Consider the following 15,314-nt stretch of genomic DNA (forward strand, 5'->3'; position numbering starts at 1 on the left):
TCTATAAATGAGCTTGTGCATACATTAAGAAATTTGTGTGCAGCATGCAGAAGTGTTAAGTGTTCTGCATTTTATTACTGCAGTCTCACAGAGAGAGTAGAAAAAAAAACAGTTTTCAGATTTAAATTACAGGAAAAACAGGCAAAATAAATAACAATAATGTAATGCAATTTAATTTCACTGTGAAAAATTAAAACTTTGGGTCAGATAACAGATACATTCGAGAGAGAAAAAAGAGCAGTTTTTTTTCTCATCAAATGTAGCGTTCGTATTACAAGTTGAAAGTTAAATAGCGCTCCTCTTGTAATCTAGCCCAAAATGCTTAATTATGCAAAATTTTTATGAAAAATAATAATTTGTAATGCATTTTCTTTATCTACACTGCCTGATTTTCCTCTACTTTAACTCTGAAACTTGTAGTGTTCCCACTTCCCCTGAAAGTAATAAAGAACCGTGATGCCTCTACATGCTGCACAGTGATTGGTTGATTTGTGCAGGAACTATACCTGTCCCTTATTTACCACAGCAAACAGCATTCAGCAGGATTTTTATAGATTGCGCCTCAGGAAAACAAAACAATTACATTTTTAAAATCATTTTTAAATATTTACTTTGTATTTAGATCCACTGCTCTCCAGTGAATGGTTTATAATGCATGCATTAAAAAAATCTGCCACCAGAATCATATATGCAATACAACTAGATCCTACACTCCCCCAAAAATGTTCAAGGGTAGTTTCTTCACACCAAAATGTAATTAAAAAGTGTTTGCCAAAGAGAAAAGAGAACATTTCAGCTAATTGATACTGTATTGATGATAACTGACTAATGTGTTTCAATTAAGGTTTTTCTATTTAACCAACAAGAACAAATTATGAATTAACCTCTTAATAATGTTAGAACATTTCATGCCATCCTGAAAACACTGTGCCTTAATGACATTAGGCTAGGACAGCATAGAATGTCCTAACTTCTGTGGCCCCTTGCTCCCCCCGTAAAATGTACACACTTGGATCAAACACAGAGATTTGTCTAGCAATGTAGGCAGTCCTCCAGGATCCAATCAGAGCTAATGGAGTCACGTGATCGCAGTGTTGTCACTGATAAAATGTGACAACCAGTGAGCTGTCTTGCATTTCCCTCTACCTCAGTGTGATCTGAGGTGAGAGAGTTAGAGATATAACTCCTACAAAGTATCCCAAACAGTTATATACATCTCTAATAAAAAAAATCAAAATAACTTTTAGTGGAAAAAAGATTAACCCTTTAGGTGCTGATCACAGTTTATTGATGTGATCTCTCTGATCAGTAAGTGGGAATTGGTGGTTGAAGTGGGAATTGGGGGGAGGGTTGAGGGAGTTATTGTTAGGTAGGAATAAAAAAAATAGTAAAAAAATAAACCCTTTCAGTGCTGTTTAGATCAATGTGACAAATTTCCATGTATGAGGGTTGAACTGGGAAGGCCCCATATTTGACCCTTTAACTTCCAGACACCCAATAAAACCTGTACATGGGGGATATTGTTTTACTTGTGGGACATTGCAGAATACAAATACAGGCATTTTAATGCAGTAAATCCTATCAGAATTATTCACAATAAAAAATGTGTGTGTGTGAAAAAAATAAAATTGCTTAATGTCTCACATTTACTGAGATTGTATTCATATTAAATTTGTGTGTATATATATATATATATATATATATATGTCAAAAGAAATCCCTGTGTATCTAAAAATCGATAAATAACAAGTGTGTGTGCACTTAAAGTGAAAGAGGCAAATTATGGATGAAAAAACATATAGCTCAAATTCTAGTTTTTTTTATATGTTCAGAACGTGGACAATTGCCTCCATATTTAAGGGGTTAATAACCCAGTTATTTTGCATAATAGTATCATTAACATTTTAAAACACCCAAACACTTGAATATCATCATAAATGAACACGCCAATGTCTTTATTTTAGTTGTGTACAATTTTTATAGTTTAAAATTGTGGTTCGTTATAATTTTTACTTTTTAAATAAACCTATGAATATTTGTGTGTATAAACTTTAAAAAGACAATGGGCAAAATACGCTGCCAAAAAATATGCCAAAATAGATTGTCGGTTCAAGGCTGTTCAATTTGATAAATTCAAAAAGCGCACAAAAACATATGCAAGAAGTGGGTATCATCAGGTCATATTCAAGCACAAATTCTTTAAAACATGGTTTCTTATATGATTCTTAGAAAATGTGGGTGTTTAATATGAATTTTATTTTTTCCTTTTTATGATTATTGTCATGATTGTTTATCTTTAAAATAATATCAGGATTTCTTCTTAATTTTATTTGCTTTAAATTCCAGAAATCTGATACAACATAAACATATACTCTGAAATATGTTTAATGCAATAGAACTGGAAGGAAAAAGTATGATGGATTTTCAAATATGTCATTAAAAGGAAATAATAGCACATTAATTTCTTTCCAGTATTACATTTCCAGGCTCTTTTTAGATGGAATGGCAAGTCTTTAGCGGAAACCTCTTTTAAATCGCCACTACAATATCAAATTTAAAGGATATCTTTTTAAAGCAAGTTTGGACTAACCATTACTACACTATTTAGGGCTAAATTACGAGTGGAGAGTTATTTATCTTTATATGTATACATATGTAATTGTGTTTATATGTGTATTTATATATAAACACATCTGTACACAAATATACATATTTAGACATGAATATTTATCTATCTCTATGTTAAAGCCCTTTGCCTGACTTTTTTTTTTTCTAACACCTGAGACCTTATATCTTATAACTTTTTATTGCATTTTTTTAATAGTTATTATTAGATGGTGTTAATTTAAGTGTAACTGTACCTTTAAATATAATTTTTTATGTGCAACTTTTTAGTTGAGCTTAACAGTTAACCAGAGCTGTGAGGTCGCGCTATCCTGACGCATGTTAAATTCAATTGCTCTAAAGTGAACGTGTTTACTTTGAACCTGTAATATGCACGCTACTTCCAATGTACGTAAAGAGTAGCAATAAACCCCCTATCGCTCGTGTGCAACAATTAGCGCACCACTCGTAATCTGACCCATAGTAAGTATTTTAAATTTAAATGAAATTAATTTTATTACATTTTAAAAATAAATTTCAGTTGCTGTGGACATTTTACCTTGTCGTATCTAAATAGATGACACTTTTTAAAGGAGATGTCCCACTGCTGAATAAACCTATTTTACGTTTTTTCCGTTAATTTTCAGGAATATAAATGTAGACCCCAGTCCAACAATATAATTGTGGGAGCCGTCCCTGTCAGCCTATCATTATCATATACTGCAGTAACGATAGAGATATTCGGCCAGTATGGCAGGTTTGTATTTTCTGCATGTTACTAAAACATTTAACAAAAAAAAATTAATATTTATGTCTTAATGATGATATTTAAAATGTATGTTAATACTAAAAACTGCTGTTCACAGTCAAATAACACAGATATGGGAACATTCTCTGTCAGCCTGGCGGCATTAAAGGGACATCATAGTCGACAAATTACATGCTCTAACCATGAAAATTGGTTAAACACAAAGTAGAAGTACCTCTCTAGAGCACTGCAGGTCCTGAGCAAAAAACTGACATTGATCCAATGAGCAGAGCTAGAGTTGTGGTTTCCGCTCAGGACTGGCAGTGCTCTGTGAGACCCAAACAGTACTTCTAATGTGTGTTTAACCCCTTTGTGGGGTTTAAATATAAAGTAGTAAAGGGTTACTAGTTTTAAAACTAATTAGAGTGTGTAATTTTTTGAAGATTATGGCCCTTAAAATATAAACATTAGTCTTAGAACTATTCACAGTCTGTTAAATGTTTTTTTTCTTCCATAAGAGGCTTACTTGAAGCAGTCTTCACAAGCAATGCTACCGGTAGTCTCCTTAATTGTGCGCTCTGAAACAAAGGCTGGATATTCGGTATCACAAGGTTCTAGAGTCTGTTTCAGTCTTTGTGCTGCAGGGAGAGATAAGACACTTTTATATCAAGAACAATAAACTACTGAATGTTATATATTAAGATATAAAAATGATGAAGATTTTTAAATGTATACATATTTATATTTTTATTGCTTCTGCCACCTTGTGATATATTTTGGTATTGCACCCATTTAATAATTTTACTAAAGCACTTTATTTTTGTTCTGGATATCCAATACTTCAGTATGTTAGGCAATGGCAGTATATTAAAAAAAAAAAAAAATAAGAAATATAACACTTTGCAGATAAATATTAGATTGAAAGAATATGCAAAGAAGCTGAAGCATGGCCAATTCAGGGGTTATTAGTAACAAAACAACTTTAAATAAGAAATTGTATGCAATTGAATACTTTTCCAGTGTTCGTTGTAGGGATACAAATCCTTAAAGGTACCTAAAAATAATTTAAAGGGAATTTTTTTTATTTATCCACAGATATAATAGCAATTAGGGACCACATTACAAAAGATCTGCATGCAAAGTGCACGTTTAAAAATCTATTTACACTGTCATTTTAATCGCATAATCTGCAAAGTTTTGCAAATCAAGAGCAGTTTAGGGATATACCTTTTTGTTAATCTAAAAATGACGTACTGAACCATGTTAACCCCTCTGATAAGCCAGCAAGCAAAACTGAATGTATACAAAATACTGAAGTGATGTTGAAATTCCTATGTATTTCCTGTTGAAATATCAATAACATAATGTAGAACAGTTTTTATGAATTCCAATTATCGCTACACACTAATAGGCTAGATTTTTAGGATAACCTTGGGTGAGCACAGGTTACTGAGCAGCTGATTATTGTGCTCTAGTTAAAGGGACACTGAACCCAATTTTTTTCTTTTATAATTCAGACAGAGCATGTAATTTTAAGCAACTTTCTAATTTACTCCTATTATCAATTTTTCTTCGTTCTCTTGCTATCATTATTTGAAAAAGAAGGCATCTAAGCTTATTTTTTGTTTCAGTACTCTGGACAGCACTTTTTTATTGGTAGATGAATTTATCCACCAGCAAGGACAACCCAGGTTGTTCACCAAAAATGGGACGGCATCTAAACTTACATTCTTGCATTTCAAATAAAGATACCAAGAGAATGAAAAAAATTTGATAATAGGAGTAAATTAGAAAGTTGCTTAAAATGTCATGCTCAATCTGAATCACAAAAGAACATTTTTGGGTACAGTGTCCCTTTAAGGTATCCTGAAAGAAAATATGTCCTTTTAGTGTGCCCTGATGACTGTAATTCTGAAACACTGTTGAAGAGGATGAAAACAGCAATATCAGAAAGTACATATCAATGCTAATGTAAAGCAAACTCATGTTAAAATGTGATCACAAAACCTACAAACACATTTCTCTATCACTTTTAATGCCACTCTTACCTTATAAAGGTAGTACTTAAGTATTAAGAATTTCTGTTGGATTACTGACCTTGCAAAATGCTACACAATAATTGATAGATCAGTGCAGGGGCTTATTTATATTTGTCCATAACTGACCACATTAAGTGGAAATAAATAAACATACACTACACACAAGGTTTTTCAAGGGGTTTATTCCTATAACAAAGCTCTCCAAAGTTTATTAACAAAATTACATTTATGGACCCGATCCGATATGCAGCGTCGCCCGCAAAAGCCGGCAACCCCAGATTTTGCGCAATTTTGGTATCACATATACGGCGTAGCATACAAGTTACGTGCGTATATTTCACCCTTCAACCATATTTTTTTTACCCATAGACTAACATAGAACTAAGCGCAATTTGGTATCCAATATACAGCGTAAGGACTTACGCGTGCAGATTTCAGAAAATCTACTCCATTCTCATCTCGCCACAAATTGCAGGGGCAGGAGTCCTTGCACTGACTAAAAAACCAACGTAACTCCCTGGAAACCTTAACAAACACATACATTTAAGCAGCATCTCAAGGTTAAAGGGACAGTATACTATGATATTGCTTTTTTAAGGTTTATTTGTGTATTTGAAATAGTTTAAAGCCACAACATAATCAAATGGATTGAGCTTGTAGGTACTTTATCACATTGTGGACATATACTTGCTTATGTACTGTAAATTGGATTACCTTCATCTCTTTAGAACCCACTGGAGTGTAATTTATTCTAATGCTAACACAGCTTGGCACTGATGCCAAAATATATAAAGGGACAGTCAAGTCCAAAGAAAACCTTCTTCTTTTAAATAGGGCATGTTATTTCTAACTACTTTCAGATTTAATTAGAACACTTGCTTTGTTCTCTTGGTATTCTTAGTTGAAAGCAAAACCTAGGATGGCTCATATGATCATTTTTAACACCTTCTTGAAGGCTGCCTCTTTGCAATTGTGTCAAACCAATCACAAGCACCACAACCTCTCACATGCAGACTTAAAACACCTGATAATGCCCACCCTATCAGTAGCATCACTACTATATATACCAATGTGTCAATTTATATTGGATGTGAGATACATTGATTTACATCTTAGAAGTGAATATTACTATATGTACCGTTCAGAAACAACTATTGTGGATGTGAGTTATAGTACAAGAATATGTCATAAACAGGATAATATTAACTTTTTTGGGCCATTTTCCACACAGGCCTTATTATATGTTTTAACAATATTAGTGTACTAAAACACCCCTCACATGGATGTGGATGACAATTATATGGTAAATAACAGAGGACAAGATTTATGCTGAAATATAACAATATTTATTTCTTTTTTGGCTTCTTGTGTGAGGGAGCTGAGGTGGCTGTAGTGGATTGCCTTGTTCTTCTGGTTTGAGAAGATTCTTCTGTTTCTGCTGGTGTGCTGGCCACAGATGATAGGCTGGAGGCAGTATCCTGCTGGTGTGTAAAGTGCTCAACCAACACACCCAAGAGTTGATTTTGTTCCGCCATCTATTGTCCATCTGCATATCAGACAGAATTCTCCTCATCTGCGACTGGTTTTTAACAATTCCATTTAATGATGCTGCCATGTCCCTCTGCAGCTCTATGCTACGCTTGAGTAACCTCTCTTGGCTCCTGTGAAACCTCTGTTGGCCTCTTTGTCTGCTCTCGCAGCTTGTTATGAGCCTCTTCTGGAGTGAAATGTATTCCTCACCCAGGGGAGAATACAGTGCATCCACAGGCTCTTGAGCAGCAGGGCTTCTAGGTGCTTGAGGTGCAGGTTCAGCTGCATCTGCTGGTGCTTGTGGGACATCCTCAGCTGCATCTGCTGGTGCTTGTGGGACATCCTCAGCTGCATCTGCTGGTGCTTGTGGGACATCCTCAGCTGCATCTGCTGGTGCTTGTGGGACATCTTCAGCTGCATCTGCTGGTGCTTGAGAAATTCCAGCTATATGCTCATCTGCAGATGGTGGAGCTCTCCCAAGGGAAGAGGATGGTGAAGCTCTACCAAGGGAAGAGGATGGTGGAGTTCTCCCAAGGGAAGAGGATGGTGGAGCTCTCAGGGTGGATTGGTAGTCCCATTGATAACCAGTGTGTGACCACTCAGCCTGTCCAGTTTGCACTTCTTGTGACATACCCTGTGTGTAAAATCCATGACTGCCCTGATATTGTGTTGGGGGGGGGGGACCCTTTGTGGCTGACTTGGCTCCCCCTCAAAGCCAAAAGAAGAATATTCCTCTGGCCAGGAATCTTGCCAGGGGTCAGATGTCAATGGTGGTGGCATCACTTCCGGGTCCTCTAGTGAAGCCATCCAACCCTGTTCATGCCTGGGAGCATAATGTTCACGTGGTTGCCTGAAGACTGGTGGTGGTGGCTGCATGCCTGTGACTGGTGGTGGAGGTGGCGGCATGCCTGTTTGCATCCTGGTGACAGGAGGTTCTGTGGAGGAGTCAAATGATGAGAGGGATTAGTACAGTCATATATATGTCCATGTGGGCATACAATGTACATTGATACATGCTAGGGCCTATACTCATTCTCATGTCAAACTCTATAACATGCATGTGCACAATGTGATTTGTGATATGAGGGATTTTAATCTGCACAGTATACAGGTATGTGTTTCATACAATAGTTATGTGTACATGTCAATGATGGAAAAAATGTGTTCTTTAAGTGACACTATGGTCACACAATTTACTTTAGCCTGATGTAGGCACAGAACCTGCTTTCTGAGCTAAAAGTATTGTGATGGCTATAGTGTCCATTTACTGAAAACTCTACATGTGGCTTGTGGCCTGTGTTACTCTGAGACACGTTAGTATTGCACTTTTCCACCTCATATAAAGAATTGCATTGTGTTAAGTAGCATTAATGTGAAATATAATTGTAGATGTTTTTGTTAGTAGGCCAAATACCATGCTCCTCATTGTGTACATGAATATGTGACATTAAAGGATGTTATATCTCAAATACATATCATGCTGGTGTATGGGATGTTACTCACCAGCATGATGAGCTGTGGTTGCAACCCCTGAGTCACGAGCCCCTGGAAGTCTACGGACTGCTGTGATACTCAGGGACCTGCGTATAATCTCCTGCCAGGTGTTGTATTCTGTGTCCAGGGGTGGACCACCACCTGTTCCCCTCTGGTGCATGGCTTCCTGCCCCATCTTCTCTTTCACCCGCCTCTTACAGCCATTCCACCTTTTTTTAAGGCCCTCAACAGTCCTCTTCTGCGGGGCCACACTGTTGACGGCATCCTCTACCGCCAACCATGTCGTTTTATGACTTCTGGCAATGCCTTTGCCCTTCTCCTGGCCAAAGAGGGCACTGTGGTTGTCCATAATGGCCTGGACTAGGGCAACATTCTCATCGAATGAGAAGTTTGGACATCTCATCCTCTCATCCTCTGTGGACACCTGGCTTGCTCCCTGCGATGTCCCTGGTGTGGGTTCCTCCCTATCCTCTCCCTCCTCCCCCCTTCTGTCCCCATGTGCACCCTTTGTCCCTCTCCTTGATGTGCCTGGTCTCTGGGGCTCTCGGGCATCTCCCCTCCCATCATCCCTTCTAGCTCTCCCTGTCCTCACTCCACTTACTCCCTGACGGGGACCCCGCTGCTCCTCCTGTCCTCTACAATACTCCTCTCCTTGCCACTCCTCTCCCCTCCTGCCGTCCGCACTACCTCTCCCTGACATCCTCACACTACACACAGTCACACACTCACTACCAGTTCAATCACACACAATCACAACCAAACACTCAGTCTATCACACTGTAAAATTGAAATAAAATGTGTGAGGTGTTAGAAAAAAAATGTGTTGTGTATTTTGTATATGTATGTATGTATGCAATATGTGTGCAATATGTAAAAATATGTGTAAGTGTACAAGCTTTACCAACCAATAATGCGACCTAACTAACTCCTCTGTTTGCACCTCTCTCTCTACTCTGACTAATTCTCCACTCCACTGTAGTGTGCTGTAGCTCAACGAACCATCCAAACACACTGAAGAAAATGGCGGCTGGGCATGGGTTTATATATGACTTTTGAATAGCGTAATTACGTGGCACATTTTTAGATGGAGTCGCGGGTGATATTTACGAGTGTTAGCCTAAATTGCATAAAACTACTCTTTATTGAGACTTTACGTGGACAAAATACAGGCGTAAGTTATTTGCGACGAGTAAAATGTGTATTTGCGCACTTTTTGGAAGAACGCCAGTTTGTCCTACTTACTCCAGTTTAGCATCTAACGGCGCAGTATATGTAATACCCCGATGTGCAAGGTGAAATTACAGGTGGCGCGGGGTTCCCTCGCTTGCACCAAAAACTACGCCGTATATCGGATCGTGCCCTATATGTTTGTAAAAAACTTATTTTTATGTAGATCAGGGACAGAACTATAAGGGTGTCAGAAGTTTCACACATCTAGATGCCACTTCTGGTCCTTCATTTAGTAGTTGTATATCTTTGTGTGCCCCTCTGTAAAACAGAGCTCACAATGTATGGTATGTGTATGAGTCATTCTCTTTGCCTCCTCCTGCTGACCAGGAGGCGATATCCCATAAGTAAGGATGAAATCTGTGGACTCGTCATATATTGAAAAAGAAATGGTGGCAGGGTTTCAAACATGGCTGCCACAGTGTTGTTCAACCGAAATATACCATATTTCTACAGGAAGGCAGCTCAAGGCCTATTCTCTGGCATGGACTACCCAAGGGGGGAAGGAAAACAGACAAAAGGCTGGACTGGAAATAAAAAGCAGCCCTGGGAAAATTGAAGACCAGCCCCTTTTTCCACTGTGTCCATAGAAGGCACACATCCCAATTTTTTTCAAGGAGATAGAAGCTCTTCTTGCCCCTGTGTGGTTGCTGGCTTAGCCTCTATTGACTGCAAACAGCCAGAAAGGTCACTATTGAAACAGAGGACTCAGCCACTGCCTTTGCACCGGGGGCCAGTGAGATGTAGTCATGCCCCTGATGCTGATCTTTTGCTATGAAGATCTTAATCAAAAGGACATAAAACCCAAACTTTTTCTTTCATGATTTAGGTAGAAAATAAAATATTAAAAAACTTTCCAGTTAACTTCTACTATCAAGTTTGCTTCATTCTCTTGGTATCATTTGTTGAAGGAGCAGCAATGCACTACTGGTTTCTAACTGAACACATGGGTAAGCCAATGACAATTGGTGTATATATGCAGCCACCAATCAGCAGCTAGAACCTAGGCTCTTTGCTGCGCTTGAGCTTACCTAGATAAACCTTTCAGCAAAGAATAACAAGAGAAGTAAGCAAATTAAATACCAGAAGTAAATTATAAAGTTGTTTAAAATCACATGCTCTTTTTGAATCATGAAATAAGAAATTTGGGTTTCATGTCCCTTTAAGGATAAATTGCATATACATATATGACTTTAAAATACATTAAATATCTATTGATTTTGTGTAAAAACTGTGAGTTGCCAAAAAGCTAATTCTGTGACATGCAAGAGCTGCAAATCAAATAGCAGCATTTTGAAAACTTAGGTTTTCTAGCTTTTCTATGAGTATAGTACAAAGCCCATTTTGTCACAAAGTAAGGGGTATTTAAAGTACCTTTAAAATCTGTTTACAGTGCACCAAAATTCTGTCTTTGTAAATGTTCAAACGGAATAAGCAAAACTGCAGGACCAGCCTAACCCTAGGGCAATATGCTAATGAACAACATGTGGACATTTTTTTGAGTCAGCACTTTAAACATTTAAAACTTGGTAAAATTTCAATGTCAGTTTTTGACATGTAACATTATTTTGCCAACACTTTATAGGTTACCCATAATATCTAAGGCACAGCAATAATACATTATACAATATTTTACTAAACTTTATATCGATTTGATCCACATGAAACCTTTATTTTATCAGGTTAAAAGGTACTACAAGTTTTAGAAATGCCTATTTTGTTGTGTCCTTTTATTTTGCCTAGCATTTTTAAGTGGTAACTAAATTGAAGTATCATGGGCAGTGCAAAGATAGGAAAATGTCCCTACATTTCTGCCTCCTGAACTTTTAAAATATTGCCTAAGATTTGCAAGTAATTCAAGTGGCAAACTGAAAATTAACACAGTCAAAAACTATGTAGATCTTATAGTTTATAAATGACTATGAGAACAGTCTACATGGATATTGTGTTGCAACCTTTTTTCTAGTTTACTCTGTATGAACTGCTTAGCTTTCTGATCGGTAAGCAATTAATTAATTAATTGAAATTAGATTAAACTGCTTAATCTACTGCATTAATATGTTTTTAATTGTAGAGGGAAAATAATGATGGGTCTAACCTGTTACAGCAGTTTAAATAGATGTGGAAAAATAAATCTCAAATGTGTTAAAGCATTTTATTATTTCTCTATTACTTGCATATAACAATCTGATTAACTACTGAAAAAGCATTAAACATATAAGGGACAGATATAGCCTAGTAATACACTACTGGGACCTAGATAAGCACATCTGTTAAGCCAATAATAAGAGGCAGATGGGTGTATAACAACCAATAACAAAGGGCATTGGTAAACTGGAGGAACAAATGGCCCCCACAGTTTTGCGATGAAATGCGGACAGGTTCACAAAATGTAAACCCTGTCTGTCTGCCAAATGATAAATCTAGACCCTTAGCCATCTTTATTATAGAGCAGAATATGAAGAGGAAAAAATGGGGTAAAGATGGCAAGATAAAAAAAGAGGAACGATAACAAAGTGGGATTAGGAGGAGAAAGGTAAAAAAGGTAATACAGAAAGATTATCAAGAAAGGAAAAAGAGATAGAAAGTAACCTCTTCTAAAAAAAATTATATATATACATACACTCTCTCTTTTTATTTGTTTAAGGGCCAAAAAGATGATATTTTTGGAGTTTTCAGGGGTGTTGTTTTGTGACTCATCAATCTCGATAATTACCCACCACCACAGCCTGGAATATGTCTAATTGACAATCATAGCAGCCACATAGCTAATTATAATATGATTACAATTAAATGCTATAGGGTGTTGTATTTGGTTCAATATTTTGATAATTATTTTAATAAGGATTTGCTATTTATTTATTTATTTTTAAATGTAGAATACGATTTTTGCACATGGAGATAAATATCCTTTAAAGTAAAAAAACAGTAGTGCCTTTATAGCTGTGGGAAAATAGGAGACACGATAAATAAAGGTGAAATCATTTAATAGCTCAGATTGCAAATGTTTAGGATAACTTGGGTTCCTTGCATGGGCAAGTTATGAAATTAAAGTTGAATAATTCATTTAAACACATACTAGCAAAAACACTACATTAATGTAACATCAGATATCTGGCAGCGTGATAAAGAGAATATGTAATTGTGGGTTGCTTATCTGATGTTAAATCTGTGTAATATTTAAACAAGTTTTCGACATATCTCACCGCTTGCTTGAGGTAAGGACCTGTGTGTTCTTGGAAGCTTACAAATTAACCCTACTTAGCAAAGGTGGTTCTAGACTAGAAGGTCTGCATTTGCAAAAAGTGGACCACAAAGCTCATTATCAAGGATGGGGGTTTCATAATCTACTACCTGCCTTTATATATATATATGTTTATATATATATATATATATATATATATATATATATATATATATATATATATATATATATATATATATATATACTTTATCCACTTTACCTTCTTATTTTGCAGAGTGGCAAACATAAAAAAGGCACTAACTTGCCTTTTCAGGCACCTTTGAGATCTGGGGTGCTATAATATTACATGTGAGTATTTTGCATGACACAATACCCTCATAGAACCATTGATGCTTTCATATAACAGTACAAAACACTTTTTCCAAATTAAATTGTCAGCAGCCTTAGTATTCTTGGATTTGAGGATATAGAGGATATCCCTATCTATGCAAAGGTGAGTCATGAATTGCCTGATCATTTTAACTATGTATATTTGGCTTGCAAAGGGTTATATTCAAATTCTGGTGTGTTGGAGGTCTTTAAACGTTGGTTTTGAACTTGCCAATTAAACTTAGTATCCATATAATTTATACTTTAATAATGTATTGTTACTTTCTAAATAATGACTTTTGTCTTTTTTTATCCAATGATGAATAGTCTTAATTAAACCACAAACATTGTGAGATATTTATAAAAGGAAAGTTAAAATATAAATTAACTCTGATTCTTGTACTTTAGAGTTTATTCTAGGTTTTTTTCTGGGGGGGTTTATCATAGAAAAAAATAAAATAAAACATGGAATGAAACTTTTGTCTTTATATGATAAGTAATTTTCTGGTATTGAAGAGTTCTATTAGATTTCTGAAAACAAAACATTTCTATCAGATGCAAATAGTATCTTACCTCAAAGTTACTTAATTAGTCATTTTGTAAAACATGTTTAAAAATGTGTCTATTTAGGGTGATTTCCTTTTAATTTTTTTTTACTAGCAAAATCCTAATTAAAAAAAAACATCTTACCTTTGACTGAATGGCCTGAGTTCCACCAACTGCATAGATTAAATTCCACTAAAAATCTAAATGAATGGTAAATAACAAAACAAACAATAAATATTAACCAAATATAGACATTGGAAGATTAGTAATGTATTATGTATTATAATGTTTAAATGGTCACAAAAGTACCAAAATAAATAAAAACACATTTAATGCATTTTATTATTGCACTGTTGAATACATATAACTATGCATTTAACCCCCACAAAAATAGTCTCCCAGCATTGCTGCTTCTAAGCTTATCTAGGTAAGCTTTAAAAAAGTATTCTAAGAGTACTAAGTAAATTTGATAACAAAAGTAAATTGAAAAGTTTTTTAAAACTTTATGCTCCATCTGATTCACATAAGTATAATTTTACTAAAGTTCAACTGTTGCGCCATATGGATGTAGGTACTATCACACAGTACTTTTCCCAGAGTACTGTGTTGATGTAGTACCTACGTCCAGCAAGAGCCACAACCAGGCGGCAAAAGGTATCTGCCTTCATACGGTAAGGGAGCCCTGATCGCACTCCCTTACCATATGAAGCCAGATCGACTATCGTTTAAGACAGTGACAATGTCTGTGTCATTCTCTGCAATGATCCTCCTTTGGTTCTGAGTGGGAGTGGTGGAAGGGAAGGAGGGAGGCAGGTGGGCTGCGCAGAAAAAGGAGGGAGGGGTGGGGTTTCCCTACACTACAGACAAGTTGTAAAGGGTGAGGAAGGGATGGGTCTCTAAACTAGGGACATATATTGACTTGAGGGAGGATGGGACCCTACAATACAGAAAAAGATCATTTTGGAGGGGGTGCCTACATTACAGAAAAAAAATATAAATATTAAACAAAAATAATTAAAACAAGAATAGTTTGCTACTGGTAGATGGATACGAGTAACAAACATGGTGGGGAGCAGTGGGAGGGGGAGGCTTAGAGAGTTGTCTGGGGGAATCAGGGAGGTCAGAGGGTGAAGTGGGATCTGCACTACATATATATAAAAATAAAAGCCCTAAACTGCATACTGGTTGCCAGTACATAAGATGGTGCTGACCAGTGGGGGAGGGAAAATAGCTGTTCGGGAGGCATCAGATAGGGATCAGGAGATTTCAGGTGGTAGGGTAATCCCTACACTGGAGCAAATATTAACTTTACAAGCTAACTGCCTATGGCATAATGACAATCGGCTTGCATGGCTATTTGCTAAGAGGTGAAAGTGACAACTCATTTAAAAACTGAGCTGTGCCATGGGTGGCCGGAGGCGGCAGAATAAAGGTACCGATTCATCAATTTTTATTTAAATAAATAAATATTTTTTTTAATATTATTTTTTCTTCTACTTTTATTCAATGTAACCAAACAATTTAATTTTAATCAAAAAAAAAAATCATACAA

General features: G+C 36.2%; 1 protein-coding gene across 1 annotated transcript in view; it reads right to left on the bottom strand.

The window, feature by feature from the left end:
• CACNA2D3 (calcium voltage-gated channel auxiliary subunit alpha2delta 3) overlaps positions 1-15,314 on the bottom strand; it is a 1,718,630-nt gene that overhangs the window by 63,713 nt on the left and 1,639,603 nt on the right. Inside the window, 2 exon segments of the mRNA XM_053720740.1 lie at positions 3,879-3,990; positions 13,907-13,962. Of these exon segments, the coding sequence (XP_053576715.1) occupies positions 3,879-3,990; positions 13,907-13,962 (168 nt within the window).

Source organism: Bombina bombina, chromosome 7 (genome assembly GCF_027579735.1).
Source record: "Bombina bombina isolate aBomBom1 chromosome 7, aBomBom1.pri, whole genome shotgun sequence".
Taxonomy (NCBI): domain Eukaryota; kingdom Metazoa; phylum Chordata; class Amphibia; order Anura; family Bombinatoridae; genus Bombina; species Bombina bombina.